Source organism: Pogonomyrmex barbatus, unplaced genomic scaffold (assembly GCF_055798465.1).
Source record: "Pogonomyrmex barbatus isolate J1 unplaced genomic scaffold, ASM5579846v1 scaffold3, whole genome shotgun sequence".
Lineage (NCBI taxonomy): Eukaryota > Metazoa > Arthropoda > Insecta > Hymenoptera > Formicidae > Pogonomyrmex > Pogonomyrmex barbatus.
In genome coordinates this window covers 7059857-7077458 of record NW_028297127.1, presented here as the reverse complement: position 1 = coordinate 7077458, position 17602 = coordinate 7059857, and the positions used below count along the sequence as shown (strand labels likewise).

Genomic DNA, 17602 nt, shown 5'->3' with positions numbered 1-17602 from the left:
TCCACTTAAAACTAAAAGTGTTTATATTTAAGAATGAGTGCGAGTTATAATAATACACAGTGAAATATCGATTATAAAATTATTGTAAAAGAGATTATCGCTTTGAAATTTTGGATCGCTAAAAAGATTTTTCAATTTAGGATATTTTTCGCTAATAAACGAAGATTAAATTTTCAAACAATAACCGAGAATTTTGCTCAATTCCTATTTTTATGCTTTCGTAAAACATCTTCGAGAAACGTGGCGAATTTCCAGTAACAAAGATACTATTACGATACCTTTAGCCTCTCAGAATAAATCTAAATAAAAATAGATCCATTTGCGGAATAGTCTGTCGCTCTCTTTCTCTCTCTCTCTTTTTCTAATTCTCTTTCTCTCCTTCGAGTAGCGAATATATCGAAGCAAAATTATATATTCCCGGAGAGAAGCGAAATATCGCAAGGGGAATGGTTCATATTCCTTGTGATACTCTCGAGCTTTTACTGGCATGGAAAATACAATTTTCGCGGATGCTTGCCATGATAAAGTAAGCGAGCATACGGGATTTTCATTTTCCATCGGGTTTTCACACACTCGGATATCTCCTCGCATTTGTCGAGAATTCTTTTCGCCGTCTTTGAGATTGGAAAATACAAGAATGCCAGGATTATGATGTTTTCTTTCAAGGAATTTTCCACTGCGCCACTTTCATCATTACTACCGTGACATTATTTCGAATACAATACGAATACAAATGAGAAAAATAACGCTCTTGTCATATCGTGAATTATCTTGTAATACCGCAATACTAATTTTAAATTGTTCATATTTGGAGATCCGTCTACCGTGCGTACGATATTCTCGCGAAATGTATTAAAACTGTTTTATGCAACGTAATTTTGCTTCGTGTTACATGCTTACATTGCTAAATGTCATAATGTGGGTCACGATCGTCTCGCGACTACTCTTTTACTATGTCGTACAAATGGAAATGACATTCGATTACGAGTTTCTCTTTTGCCCGTCTCGTCACTGTGCATGCTAAGAAGAGTTCAATCAAAATCAGAACGGTTGGCAATCATTTAATTTATTGCTAGAGCAACATCTCTCGATTAATTCTGCTGCGTCGAAATTCTCTATTGATGGCAAGAGTAATTTTAATTCGAAGTTTCATCTGTTACTGATAGAAATTATAAATGTACCATTTACTCGTATTTAATTGAATTTTCATTATGCTGAAAATGAGAATTAGATTTAACTTTCACTTTAATTTTATCTTCTTCAGTATTATTACAGAAAATTTATAAAAAATAACTGAGGATAAATAATAGAGAATAAAATATTATAAATATCTCAGCTATTTTAACTCATTTGGATTCTGAATTAAATGAGATTTAAATAAAATGACTGAATTTGAAATATTATTTGACGCTGGAAGGTAGCAGGAAATTTTTTTTATGTATATTTATAATTAAATTTTTAACATACAAATAAAGATTCCAATCAATATAATTTCTCTTAAAAAATTGCTATGCAAAACATAAGAGATAATAATTCTTTTTAAATATTTATTATAGAATTGATATAAAAAATATAATAAATTTTGCGTATCTAAAAATAATATGGTAGAGAAAAGAATTTTTCCGAAAATCTTATCGGTGTATGGATCTTGATAGCCCTAAATCTTACTATATGCGTGTGCACCGTTTACGATAATACAGCAACTAATTGCAACGAGAATTCCCTAAGAAAATGAAAGCGGCACGAACTTTCCAGCGAAAATCGAAATCGAGGGAGAGTCACACGAAATTGGCAGGTCAGCTCTTTCTTCCCATTTTTACGCCACGCTTCTCGCGGAGGACGACTGCATCTCTAGCGATTCAAAGATGCATGCGGATTGGGGCGGGGTCACGTAACCGAGCAAGTTTATTGCATCTTCATGAATGCATTCAATGTTTAAGACGCTTTTCTCTGCGAGAAGAACTTAAATTGGAAATGCAATATTGAGAGAATTGATTAAGAATTCAAGCTTATTTGCAAGAGGCACTTATCATGTATGTTTAACTAGAAACTTTTTCATAAAATTTATTGCTATATATTTTCTTGCTTGAGAAATATAATTATTAAATAATACTCTAAATAAGAAAAAAAGGTATTTTATGTAAGAACAAGCTATAGTGCAAATGGTTCTTTTAGAATAATTATTTGCACGATATTACTTTGATTCATCACTTTGATATCAGTCTTTGATATCATGAGTCAATTTTTCTCGTATTGCGGTAATTTTCTATCGAACATTTTTTTCTATACTGCGAAAATACGCTAAACCTTGATGTACAATAATAATATTTGCCGGCAATTATATTTATAACCTTCTCGAAAAGAAAATTTTATGAATTATATGCACAATTTGCAAGATTTAATAGCAGAATTATATGATATATATCCATATAATAAGATTAATGTTTGTGAAAGCTTTGGACGGTTCTTGTGATGAATAAAATGAGGAAAAAGTTTGATGCATGGTTAGAACTTTATGAAAACTTTTCTCGAAAATTATCATAATTATTATCATAATGCTTACAAAGAGAGATTATTTTATAAAAATTAAGTGGATCGAATTAAACGAAATTAATTCTCTTAACATAATTAATATAGTTGCAATATTTCGAATATAACGAAATTATTATTGTCCTCGTATGATTATTGTACTCTTTAAATTCTTATAAATACTGAATATTAAAATTATATAATATTTTTTTGCAATCACAATTAAGCTGGGATTTAATATAAGGATTTAATATAATGTTACATTACTCTATTTGAACAAAACACAAGCACGTAATGATGCACTATATCCGTGATCTGGAGGAGCGAGCGCGTTTCTAATGGAAACAGACGAATTAGACTGGACTGACGTCGGTGCAATTCGGTGCCGCGGGGCAATTAGAAATTTGCGGGCTACACTGTGTGGGTGGATCTAACAGATCGGTGGCTCTAAGAAGAGTCAAGCAGAGTGGTGTTTAACCACGCGGCGTGAGAGTTACGGAATGGTAGAGCGCTCGTTGGATTACGGATATCGATCACTGGTGCTACAAAGCGCTGCCCGCGCGAGTGCTCTTTGACGCGAGAAGCAAAAGAGAAGTTTAATTTCCAAGCGAGCTGCTGGGGCCACTATTAATACGTGAAGGTGCGTGTTGCCGGCTTTATCCCCCCGATAGTCGGGGATCCGTGCATTGTGCATTGCGGTGAGTGCTTAATTCGTTCGCATTCCACTTCCACTTACCGGCGGCCATTTCTCTCGGCTCTTCCGTTCTCTTCTTCTCCGTCCGGCGAATTTCCCGGCCTCAGCAGTGACTTCCTTTCTCCAGGCTCCCGTTTCTTATCCTCGACCGAGCACTTTCGCGTCTAATTGGCCCGCCGAGGGCGAGTCAACGACGTGGCGTGCAAAACGTTCTTCCTCGATCTGTCATCCCTCCGCGCGAGGGGTGCGTCATTCTTTCTCCATCCGCTGTCACTCTTGAGGACGCGTCCCTGTGCCGGATATCTCGTTTCCCGATCATCGATATACGTCTCGTTAAACTGCGATGACGATTTTCGTCTGGCACACGCGTCGCCCCTTTCAGGAAAACATGACGAATAGTCTAAAGATGTCAAAGGGACATGCAGTCTGTAGATAAAGAATTTGTAATAAATGGTGCCGTGTCGGATACACATATACCACATAGTTGTCGACACACAATTAATATTTTTACTTCTCTCTGTCATATTTCCAGATATAAATTCGAAATCTTTCAAAGAAAAAGAAAAATGAGATGTAACAAATATCATCGATTTTTTTTATTATATAAACGTCATAGTCTGCTAGCAACAATTTATCTTATCTCTGCACTTACGTCATTATATAAACTATTGCGGAAGAGAACAAAAGTACTTTAAAAAACAATATAGAAAGTGATTATCGTGCGGAATTCGATGTGTCGTAGAAAAGAAGAGCCTCCTAGCTGGCCTGTCGCGAAATATCATCGTGACGAGTGCACCCGACGGAATAAAATCACGTGAAATTCCGGGGGCTAGATTCCGACTTAATGAAGGTGTGTAACGCAGCATGAAATTATTTCTGAACAAGTTGTTAATCGAATCAACTCGCCGACCCGCGGACCCTGCAGACCAGGACATTTTTCAACTTCGTGATTAATCTTTACATCATGGATAAACATTTATTATTAATATGAATGAGATTATTCCAAAATATTTGCCATATTTTTTTTATGTCATTTAAACGTTATTATAATATTTATTTCAGGAATAATAATTGAAATGCCAGAGAGAAGTAAAGCTTGTACGACATCCCTTTGCATTTGATGATTTGCAGTTGCTTAAAATAACAGATAGGACTCATGCTACTGGTAATGATTCATTGCTTGCATTTATTTGTGATATATGATATTTACTTCAAGTTCTCATACGTAATTAATCCAGGTAGACATAAATCAAGAAGTTTGGTCCAACATGCACGAGATGGTTGTTGACAGTTGTAAAGGGTGCTCTAAACTAGACATACATAGATATATGTGCTCACGACGGTTGAGAAGTTTATCCAAGTAAAGATGTAACGAAAGTAAAATGTAATAAGAATGTGAATGGACTTAGAAAATCTTTGAAAATTTCTTAATTTTTAATATAAATGTCATGGTGATGACGAAAAGTAGACGATAATAACAAATTTATTCTGCAGTCGCATAAAATTGTTATAAATGGGCGCATTAATTTCCGACTATGAAATAACGCAAATAATACGACAAGTGATATTTGGCGGCGATGAAATATACATCAATCATAATTTTTGTTACTGCAAGGTACAGACAAGATGCGTATCGTTCTCTCTCTTGCTTTCTTCCTTATGGAATATTCTAAAAGTTTATTCCTCCGGGCTTACTGAGTCTCTTTGAGGAGAATTCTAATAAAGCCGCGGATAATGCTGACTTAATGCATCTTCAAGATCTTCTGACTAATAATACATTGTCTTTTGTCGTAGTGTCGTAGCTATGCGACTTTTAGAATGTCTGCGTTATATTATGAAATATATCACATTTACCATGTTTCAAGATTCGCGAACTCTAATAAACCAAAAGAATAAACGAAGCTTTTAAAGAAAAATCATTCGGGAATATTATATCTTCTGTTTTTTTTTTTTTAATTCCTGCTTTAATATTTTATTAATTATTAATTTAACATACTGCTTATTTGTTAAAAAATGTTATAAAAATAGATCTTATCAGAGAGAACTTTAATTATTGTATTTTTTATTAAATCAGATATAGGAATTTATGGACAGCACTGCGTACATATAAATAATGTGAAAATTTACCGGTAGGAGAGTACGCTTGGTACGTTTAGCGGTTTTATTAATGTAAAACACAGATAAATTCATGTTTTCATAGAAATTTATATTTCGATGCTTCGATGTCGCGAATATGGAAATATTATTGCGCGATTTTATAGCGAGGGGCATCTTATAATAGGATGAAATTTCACAGTATTGTATTGGATTTCGCCATTCTTAAATATGCATATTAAATAATCGGTGTTGTCTATTTATTGCTCGCATTAGTTATAAAATGTCGTAAAAAAAACAAATTTTTAATGGAATTATTTTTGGTCAAATTTGAAAGTCGATTTTACTTCATAAAATATATTTTTGTTTTTTTCGATCATACATTCATGTGGCGAGAAAGTTTAATTTTTATAATTATATTTGACGTTAGAAATAATGTTTTAGAATAATTGTAATTTCTTTGAAGAATATCTATACAAATGTTTTTGGAAATTGAATTAGAAATTGTTTAAAAATGTTAAAGGAATGATAATTATTGAGTTATAATGCTAAAAGTTTTTGGCAAAGTTAAAATTTTTTGTAGTTAATAAAACTTGAACTTTTATTTAATTCTAAGAGTGAATTCTAATTTAGAAAATTTCATCAATTAATAGTGTCATTTTTTATTCTTACACATTTTTTTAGTTAGAATTTATTATTATATTATGTTCAAGATATGAAACAATTGTTCATATTAGTGTAACACACGAGAGTATTATCGAAGATCATTTATTATTCTGACTAATTGGTGGCATGCGTTATACATATCGATTATATATCGAATGATTCGTGTGGAAATCTGAATTATGGTCATCTATAATTTCCAATTTATCTAGCCAGATAATAGGTAGTTCAATATTACAATAGGTAGTTCAATTATTTCAATAAATAACCTAATTATACAATTAAGTAAAAAGAAGAATTGAATTATTGAAAATAGTGTTATTTTATTGATAATCTTGTAATAATTGTAATTATTAAATGAAAGTTTTATTGCTTGTAACAATGTGACTAAAGTGGAATGATAATTATGCATGTACACGAATATCTTTTAGGCAAATGCTACTAGTATAAGGATTAAGGCGAGAGAGAAGTGATTAACTGACTCGGCTTTATACATTTTCCTCGTGACAGATAACAGGATTTATAAACGTTTTATGTTCGGTCTTGTCGCCATATTATTTCACAGCTGGTGCATTCCCCACCCGAAACAAAGTTTACGTAAGTACGATATTATTCTAATATTTAGAAGAAAGTTTTATCGCTTGCAGGCACACACAACATACAGGGACGAGTTGTCGCGAAATTACTATCGTCGTAAAGCCGCCCGACCTATTTCTACGGCCGTGAATAAATATTGGAATGCTGACTTCTTTATTGCGCGCTTTTCTCGCGCTAGAAAGCTTTTGCGGAAATTCACGCTTCATAATTTTGCCATCGAACATTTCATTAACCATCAAGTGGTTGGTGTTTTTGCACGATCTTTTGAAAATTATATGTATAACATCAAAAGCTAAAGGAATATAAATGCGATAAATCTGTATTTTTTTTTTCTTTTTTTTTCCTCTGTTTTTTTTGTATATTTAAAAAGTTTATTTTACGATTTTACGATTTTTGATATGATTATATTATATAATTTTTTAAGAACAGACTAAAATATGAATATACTAATGAAATCTTAAAACACTTCTTTACCACATTATAAATCCCGTTAAAAATTGTTCATTAATTAATCGATCAATAACCGTCATCTTCGCGAATCTTTCAGTCTTGCCGAAAACTTTCATGCCGAAACTTTTCTTTTTTTTTTTCCCTGGATGAAAAATCATGTGAGAAAGTTTGACGTCCTAGTAACAGCGAATCATTGTCTACATCGACTTTTCGTCAGAAGAGTTTTGCTAGGGAATGACCGGACTAAACCTCTCGGGAAAATAACTTGATGACAACGAGTCAGTTTCATCTCTTCGTCAATCCGACGGTAGAAGTGCGGCTCTCATTCATTATCGCCATTAATCGATTCAATCGATTCTCGACTCGTTGCCCATTCATCACAGTTGGCTTAACATCATCCTTTGTTGATATGCGTTTATCGCGAATTATCATATCGGCGATATTGACATTAACATTTTGCAATAGAAACGGATCAATAGAGATTGACAGTATCGTTTGTTGATGGGTAATTCTCTTTTGCGATTAAATAGAAGCGATCATTTTCATTTGTCTACATTTAGATATATACCATACATGTGTAATAACATTGAAATAAATTAATTACTGAATCATTTATTGAAATATATGATGCATATTATGCCTACTCGACCTGATCTCTATTACGACTATTTGCGCTAACATACGCGTATCCGTAATTTTCCCCGCACTTACTATAATGAAAGGAGATAATGGAATTTATGATTATGAAAGATTAACCTATGTAAGTTGAGGTTTGCAATGTTCTATGCGCATTTTGCGATAATTGCATTAGTCAGGAAATATTACGCAAGGAGGGAGAGTTATTTATTTCCAACATTTTAAACTTGAATTATATTTTTAATTAAATCATCACGCTTTACATGTTAAATGGATCTCTGATTTGATAATAGAAACTGATTACGAGATCGACAAGAGCAAGTCCCCTCGAATCAAGTGCTTCTTTGTAGTGCTTTCGAATACTGGGGAGTGCTTACACGTTTAACTATGGCACAATTGACAGGCTATATGACTATTTGTCTATGTGCACCATTCACGTCCCACGCACTCGTTCGTGTCCCATCAACGCGAAATGATTCTCATTTCCCATGAGTCCGACGTTGATACGCACACGAGCTAATAGAATATTGATTTTGTCGTAATACAATCAAGCCGTTCTATCTACGATGGTTTTGTGCATCGGATGATTTTCGTTTATAGCGCGTTCTAATTCGGAACTAATGCAGCACTCACCAATCAGTAATTACGAAGAAACGACGTTATTATCAGTTACGCGTATTTCCGAATTTTTTATCGTCCAACAATTTAAATCATATTATTGTTTTTAATTACTAAAACATCGTGAAATCTGACACGTACAAAGTTAAAGGAGGAAGATAAATCTGCTCTGGTAAAAACGCCGGAAACAGTTGAGTTATTAAAACAAGTTAAATGTAACTTAATGTAACATGAACAATTTAGACTTTCCTCTCTTATTGAATCTTGCTTTATTGAAAATCCAAAGTGTTATTTTCTCTTGCAGTGAATATTCTGCAGATTTCAAGAGCTTAAATCCCTTCCTCTTACTCTTCCTCTCTCTTTCTCTTTTTCTCTCTCTTTCTCAATTACTATACTTATCTATTGTGTAAATGTCACGTCATAACAAACCTTGTTAGCTTATTAAATGTATTAATTTCCCTGATTCCTCCCTCCAGAATAGCTCATATATCTCATTATATTATATTCTCGGAACGCCGTCAATTTCTTGCTAAGAACAGTTGTTTCACGAAATTAATGTAATGTCATAATTGTTTTGGTGTGATCTAATCATATTTTGTTTTATGTGTAAAACTTGTAAATGTTAATTAAATTAAAACATCTGCAACATATAGATATTGATATTAAATCGTGTTTATTATCAATAGAAAACAGATTAAGATTTTTAAAATAAAATATCTTGAATATAATATTTATAGCATTTATGCATATAAAATATTTTTGGGAAAACATAAACTAAGATTAATTATATAGATACAGTGATATCGATTCTTGACAAACGTTTTGTTATCTATCCAACATAAATCTTTGATGGAAAGCAAAGTTAAAATTGCAAAACGTCACACTTTTTATGTTCGACATAAGTCTTTTTTAAATTACTTTTATTCAAGAAATGAAACGGATTTTATTTTTCTATTTCGACAATTTTTTTCGTAATTTTAGTGCCAATATTCTGTAATTTTTAGTGACAGTGTTTTTTTATTATCGTTGCGCAAGTATAATACATGTTAAAAAAGTTGCTCGATTATTATTAACAGTTACAGAACACTGATTTAGCAAGTCTTAATTTGACTTTAAATAAGATTCTCCTCTCAAGAATCCGTTTGAAACATATTTCTTGTTGTTGCATGAGTTTCATGTGGTTGATGTAAATGAATGTTTATACCGGGTAAGAACAGAACGTGCCGTTGTCCAATTGTTTTACACGGCAAGCTCGGTAGTCTCGATGCGTACGGCATTGTTGGTAGTTTCGTATTATGACGTGGGCGGAGAGAAATGCCGGGTTGTTTCGCGCACGGAATGGAATACTAGCGCGTGAAAAACGTTGTCGGCGTATCCCCTCGTTTCGTGAAACGGTGCCCTTAATTTCAGAAATGACTCCTTTGTCACGCACGAATGAGAGCGGCGCGGCGGTAATGATGTCTCGATAATCGCGAGATAGTCCGCAATTATTGTGCAACTTCCATCGGTCGTTTGAAAACTCGCGAATTACGCAATATGTAAATAAGTAATCCTAGGATTATAAGTTGTTAGATCTTTCTTTATTTGATTTAATTAGTTAAATTCTCAATTTTTTTAAAAATATTTTTAATCAAATCATAAAAATTAAAATCACATAATTTGTGTGCATCGCAAATAGGGAACTCATAAGTGAGCGTACTAAAGTGTTATAAACAAAATGCATAACGACGTGCCGTCATATCGTGAACCTTCGCATTTTACCCAAGATTACATCTGACGCGCTTGGTTGAAATGAAGTACTTCGGCGGTAAGAAAGTTTTACGTATATTAAGATATTCTACATGAAATTTAACGATCTTTATCTTATGAAATAAACAAAAGCGTTAATTGGACAGGATTAATTATAAGATTTAAGAAGTATGTGATAATTTCTACATTTGCGATAGCTTCTACATTTAATTATTTGGAAAATGAATATATCAAAAGAATTTTTTAGAAACATATCTTTAATGCAAAAATTTATAATTTTTTTAGATTATTTTGCGATCTATTCGTAAATTTTTACTTTGAAAATAAATTTATCCAAAAATCTATATTCAAGAAGAGAGATTTATTATTGTAACAAAATAATATAAATAATTAAAAATAATATAAATATAATTTAATAATTTATTAGTTACTCGGAAATTAAATTGCGTAGAGTCTGTTCAATTAAATGTTGCATTTACGCTCACGAGTTACGTCTTAATTCATTCGTTTATCGTTGTTACAGATATTATTACACTGCCAATCTCCCCGACTTACATTAATTACCGCGTTTACAAGTGTCGTTTATATCGGTTTATTTTACTCACAGTTTACTATTCCGCTTCTTCTCTCTCACCCTTTTCCCTTACTTCTGTTTAATCCCCGCCATCTACTTTTATCACGCGTTCGCACCAGAATCGATTCTCCGATTCTTCGCCCACACGAGACTAGAATTCTTTTCGCCACAGGAAAGTTAAACTTCGCTTAACTTAACTCAATATCCTCGTCATGCTCGTTTTATTCCGGAAGTGAGGACGTAGCAAGTCGGTCGGTTAAACCCCCTCGAAACTGCACTAAAGAGACCCGTTTCCGTCTATTTTTACGAACGTCTTACATCCGGCTACGCGAAAGCAGAAGAAAGTCGCGTTATGATCCTCGTGATGGATTACGCTCTTTTGCCTTGAACTTTCTTCACGATATGAACGCTTATCGGGTAATGCGTCAGCACTTTTTCACATCGACAGGATAGCAGCTTCCGGTACCCTCGAATTTACAATGTCACGGAATTAAACAGATACATCATGTTTCTGTTTGAACATTCAAGAATAGCCTATCAATCGATGTACCGATTAACATTTTCATTTTAAAACAGCTCCTGAACATTTAGCATACTGTTTTTATATTTTTAGAAGTCAATTCTATAGAAATTTTTTATTTAAATATGCTTATTCAAGAAAACAAAGACATTTTGCAAATGTAAATATATTAAAGAGAAAAATTTTTCTCTTGAGAAAATATCAATTGTATTATTTTAATAATAAAACAATAAATAAATAACAACTAATGCAAATAATGCCTATATTTTAATTTTATTTTCAATATTTTAATTAATATTTATATTTTAATATCAATATTTTAATTCAATATTTTAAAAAACTGACGATAATACTCGTATTTATAGAACTGAATGTACATTGAAATAAAATTTCCTTGACAGGCAGATTTATTCGTTTATATAGCAAATAAAGAGAGACATAAAATACGTTATATATTTTTGATATAAATCGACGTCACATAATAGTATTTGTATTTATATTCATCCCATTTTGTGATAAAGTATAAAACAAAACATCTTTAGAAAGTTTCCTTTCGCAAACGCTTTCACAAGTTTAAGACACATTATTTAACACCGATGATCATTCTTCGTTCTTTCAACTGGAAAAACAAGGATTCTTATAATGGATCCGGTTAACGAGAATTCGACGATGAGACACTACACTTTCCCCACGTGTCGCCTGTGGTTGAGAAGATAAATGACAGAATAGTCCGTAACATTTTCAACAACATAGCATGGAATGGAATACAACCATTCAATTACGCTGAAACAATACCCGCTAAAATTATCATACGTGTTACGTGAAATTAAGTCTAACGGCTTGTGTCGATAAAATGCCCGTACGTGACGTTGAAATCGTGTGTTGCGTGTTTTAAGTTTGCGTGTTGTAATATTGGTTGATAAATAACGCTCGAAACTTCGAACAATGCGCCCGTGGATTGGTTTGGTGGCGGTTTCCACATTCGATTTCGTAAGATACCGGTATTGCTCGCACGTCGAATTGCATGACGCGGAAAAAATTTGCGTGTTGCTCGGCAATTCTATTTCGAAAGAAGTATTTCTTGTACTTTAAGTCTAATATGTCTAAAGGAGGTTATTGTTGTGAGGATAATTAGAAAGCCGCAAATTATTTCCGCTCGTCTACCTTATCTCGTTCTGCCGGCAAATTGAGGCCGTCGAATAAAACTAGCATTACATGGTGCGTACGCAACATAAATCCCTAAAACGACATCACAGTGCGATATAACAGTGGAGAATGCAACCCGTTTTTTTCGATAGTTTTGTATCATGCGTTAAAAAAAGAATGCGCAGAAGGATGAATAAAAACATATTGCGGATGAATCGACCGCGATATGTTTGCGCGGACAGATGCTTTTATGCGAGAAATGTAAGCACAATGGAATATAAATATTCATTGTTAACGAAAACCTAGCGTCGATTTTACAAAAGCGCGACAAAAGAGATTTTTTTTTTCTTTTGAAACAGCTTTAATTTCAGATGTTTCCTTTATAGCTAGAAAACAGATTCTGACAATCTGCATATTCTACGTCAATGTATGAACGTCGTATTAAAGGAAAAATTATGCTGGCAAAAGTACTGTGAAAAAACGGAGATTCTCTCTGATAATCTTCCGGATAATTTTCGACGGTGGTTTCACCGCATATATAATCACTCTTGCCCAATGTCGAATGCTCTAAAGCCGACGCTGAACGAAGCAATTGGGCGTATTGGAAAAACGAATCCATGGCTTTTGCGCACTAGTCCGCATTTGCTCCGTGCAACGGCGGTGCCTTCGTTTCTAATGCAGACTGGATTATGGTGCTACGCGCCGCAATGCAACGAGGCGCGAAACTGCAAGGGGAGCGCGCAAAACTACCCCGGCTGTCGCGCGAGAAGACGTATCGAGAGGGGCCTCGAGCTGCCGGGTAATGCCGGCGGCTTTGTCGTACTCACGCGATCGTGTATCGCGGAATTCGAGCAAAGCAAATGCGGATCCTTTTCTCTCTCTCTCTCTCTCTCGCTTTGTCCCTTAATCATATTTTTCCTCAATCGTGCGCGAGCCTTAATGCAACGATTTCCATATTTCCTTTATGTAAAGTAAGTCATCCGATTTCCCCACTTGGGATAACTTCTGTAATTTTTATTATAAAGAAAATTATGTATCGGGAGATGTATATCGATATTATGTAGAATTTACTTTTGCGAAATTATACGGTATATATTGAGGTTAAAAAATTACTAGTTATTTTAGGAAAATTAAGTGATTTTTTTTTTTTCTGAAAATATAACAGACTATCTTATTTATATCTTACTGTACAAGAAGACACAGTAAGCTGTGAAAAGCTAAAAAAAAAACAAGTTAAGGTTTACGAGCTGCGCATTTGTTTAAATTTTCTCTCATTACAGCAGTTGAGTATTCAGACGTCCCACTGTTCTTGCTGCGAAGTACCCACCATCTATGGTTTGAGAAACGCTATTATGTTATTACGATAGGACGTAAAGTAAGTCTATAAACTAAAAAAGAGGGCAGTAACGTTTCCCTCGCGAGCGTTCTCTCTAAAGATTCTACAATGATCATCAAAAAAACGAGAGGACGCTTCTTTTTATTTCTCCGCGGAAGAAGGGCCATTTTAGAAATTCTTGGGCGGATAAAGCTTTTCTTGTGATACTTTTTTGTGAGATAATGACGACGGAAAAGACGTGATCAAGAAATCTCTATTTGAGAAATCTCTATTTCTAAAAAATGTTGACTTATGACATTTAAATATCTTTCCAAAAGAACTTCCTTCGTCTCTATATCATTTTTTATTTTTTTTTTCAAGTTAAACGATATTTCTGTTTACATAACTCTATTGATTGAAACACTTTTGACCAAAATATATTTACGTTTCTTTCAAAACGATTTAAATTTTGATAAAATTAAAGTAAAATTATGTTTGATTGACAATTTGTAAGCACCTCCAGCTTTAAAATCTTGATAAATAAATCAAAATTCTATCAAAATCTGTATAAAATAGAGATTAAAATTTTATTAACAATTAACACATTTAAAACTTAATCCAGATAAATAATTTTATTTTCGAAATATATGATTAAAAAATTATTATCTCTTTTATTGAGAAAAAAATTAATTTTAAATTGAGTAAAACAATTTGATCGAAAAATAAGTTTTCCATTTAAACAATTTAACATTAAATAAAGAAGAACGAGGCCAACGGGCCTCGGATTGAGTAATTTTAGACGATGTGGAGAGGTACTCCAGAACGCTCATGCAGGATCGATATGTTCGCAGGCGATGTAATTGGTTTTGCATCTTGCAAATAGCACGTCCTTATCGCAGTGTACAAAGCGCTACAAACTATAGCGATGTTGCAATATTCAGAAGCTACCGGCGCCCAAGGGAGGAATAGTCCAACGCTAAACAACGAGAAGTTACGGCACTGTCCGACCATGATTCTCGCACTTACTTTTTAATATTCGCTGTCCGCGACGAGTAATACTCGTCTCGACGTCGTTATTGTCCCATAGTGGCACTTAGATTCACGTACGATCGGTGCGAAAGGACTTTTCACTTGCATTAAAAAAGGGATATGTGTGCTTTTAAACGGATGTAAAGTTGTTTGAACGCTGATGCATCCATCCACTTCCACATTTGAAGTTATTCAAAAATAAATTGTTTTGTTGCTAATAAAGTTGTTAATAAAATTAATATACAAGATATCTCTTAATTTATTTATGCGTGGCGTAATAAACTGCATATGTAATTGCATCGTAACAAACATTTTCTTTTTGAAATTAATAAATAAATGGACTAATATTATTAAAAACGCATCCGGAAATAAGATTATCATCCGACATTCTAATATATTAAGTTAATTAAAGCAACATGTGCGAACATGCTTTACACAAGGAGATCTTAAGTGAATGTAGACTAATTTAATTCTCTTTACTTCCGGTCTAATTTAATTCAGCACGGGAGACGAGTAATTACCACTTGTGCGTGTCAACACGTGTTCGCGTGCTGTTTACCCAAGTCACGATTGCAATAAAACACGTTGGTCTTCGGGGTGAATGTGTTTGCGAATGCGAGTTAATGTCGGTACAAGACGGATAACCGCCGGTAATTACTAGTTGCATAAACAGCATCACAGATTTCGTTTTGTGCGAGAGATATAAGCCAGTTCCATAGTAGCCACCTGTCTATTGGATAATTTATGATGCAAACGGATGCAAAAAAGGGAGTATGCTTTGTGCATGCTGCAGGCAGTAGTTGTTAATTACCACCGAATGAAATTCATTTTGTCATGAGAATATAACTGCGTATATAAACAGCGGAATTACAGAGAGTTCTCGCTCGGAGATCGGTTTTAATTCGATATCACATTTTTGTGTAATTAAAACATCCGATGTTGAGATAAATATAGAAATTTGAAAAAAAAAAAACGTTATCCAAAGGGGAATATCAGTGAGAGTCGTCCGTTAGATTTGGACTAATTAATATACTTCGATGTACTTTTTTTTTTTCTTTACCTTGACATTCTTGAAAGATTTTTTCATAAACATCGACAATAAATCTTTGACGAATGCTTAATATGTCTCCTGCCTTTTTATCTCAACGAACATAGACGCGAAAGAAAAATTAACGCGAGATATCGGATGGTATAATTAATCATGTCTGATTGCCTTTTCTTTGCGCCGTTCGTTCTCGTTCCTTTTGTTATCGGAAGATAAATAATCTGATGATGAGTAGAGTTCATTCGAGACTATCGAAAAAACAAGAATTTGTTCCTGTCTTTAAGATTTAATTTGCCAAATCTTAAATAATCATTAACGCCTTGAGATTGCGACAAGCGCTATCTTTTTATATATGTTATCTGTGTTTTTAAATCTTATAGCATAAAAAAAACGTACTACGTCTGACGAATTTTATATTATCGTATTTTATGGCCGTCTATAAAGCCCCTCATGTTCGCACCGTGATTTTCCTGCATGAGAGAAGCCTGGAGAAGTTTAATTTTCTAGCATGGATATATAAGGCAACTAAACTAAAGAAGAAAAAAAGAAATTAAACGACTTCTTGAGTTCTATAAAGTGTCGAGGAAATTAATGTCGCATTTAATTTCTCTGTTAAGTGAAAAATGTTTTTGCTCACGTAAATTTGACAGCGATTTGGAAGTTATTAATTAATATCGGAAAAATTAATGAGAATAAAGTGTAAGAAAAACTTAATTAAACCGAATGAAATTCCTACGCAATGATCTGTCTAATGGAAAAATTAAGATGATACTTTATTAATATTAAATATGTGTAAAATATGAATATCTTTACGAAGCAATAAAAATTACTGTTAAAATAAATCTTGTTACAAAAAATGATAAATGACAAATTAACTGTTTTCTCAGAATAAGGAGAAGAGAAAAAAATTGTATTAGTGTTAAAAAAAATTCTATGCCAAGAAAGTGTTTAAGAACATAATCTATTTTGCGTTTAGCATGCAGTTTAAAAAATAATACACAAATCATTAATCAGAAAAACGTGAACGGAATAATCGATTTTGAAAATATAATCGCGGAGAGAGAAGCAAAATTTTTATTTCCTATACTGCAATATAATTCAGATGAAAGAAATTTAATGGCTTGTAACTGAACAAATATACGTTTTAGTATTGAGATAATGGATTTGAAACAGTATAAAAATCTTACGAAACGGCGGTTTAATGGCGTGTGAATGACACATGCATATATTGCGGTTTGTTAACATCAAAATGGCGAAGTACAATGTCAATCTCAATACGCGAACGCTTTTGCACTATTTTGCCAGTCATGTACAATATTCATTCCGGCTGGTCCATTGTTTGATATTACAGTCAGCGTTTCCGAGAGGCTTTTGTGACGGCGTAAGTGACGGCGGTAAAGTGTACGGACTCATGCTTAAATTTTAGCGAGGGTTAATATTTAGATAAGTGATGCGAGCGTAGCAGTCGTGAGATTATTTTAACCTGCCTTCGGCATATCAGTATGGAGTATTGTGTTAATCATCGTCACCGACCCGATTCAGTTCTCCTGGCGCATTAATATTCCCGCCGCCGACATCCGGCATGTTAATTACATCAATTTCATTTTAATTTCTTTGTTATACGTTACTTCGTCTATCGATCACCGTCAAATTAATATTCGCGACGCGATTAATGAGTAAACGATAGCTATTCACAGGTCTTTTCGACTGCCTGATCGACCCGATCTCATGCGTCACCATTCAGTAAAACCGAAGAGAGAGACTTTACCAGCTTTTTTCGAATATCAATATATTTCTACAATAAGAAAACACAAATAATACATCAATATATTATTTATATTAAATATAATTTGTAGCAAGTCTTTTACGGATGAAACGAACTAAATTCGATGTATTGTTGTTAGTATTGCAGTATATCTGAAGCAATACACCTAGACGTTTAT

The 17602-nt window shown here is 33.5% G+C and overlaps 2 protein-coding genes across 10 annotated transcripts in view; one reads left to right on the top strand and one right to left on the bottom strand.

Moving 5' to 3' along the window:
* Positions 1-17602, top strand: part of LOC105429192 (midasin) — an 89858-nt gene that overhangs the window by 32992 nt on the left and 39264 nt on the right. The gene's annotated exons all lie outside the window — the stretch shown is intronic.
* The window catches only part of LOC105429190 (uncharacterized), a 46076-nt gene that overhangs the window by 24435 nt on the left and 4039 nt on the right, over positions 1-17602 (bottom strand). For 3 of the 9 annotated variants that reach the window (XM_011642008.2, XM_089079959.1, XM_011642006.2), the window contains exon 2: positions 3266-3598. The exons of 1 other annotated variant lie outside the window; for it this stretch is intronic. In XM_011642008.2, the coding sequence (XP_011640310.1) occupies positions 3266-3275 (10 nt within the window). In that variant the 5' untranslated portion in view covers positions 3276-3598. Of the gene's footprint in view, positions 1-3265; positions 3650-14611; positions 15348-17602 lie in introns of those variants that run through there. 5 more of the 9 variants (XM_089079957.1, XM_011642005.2, XM_089079958.1 and 2 more) reach the window with 3 other exon arrangements.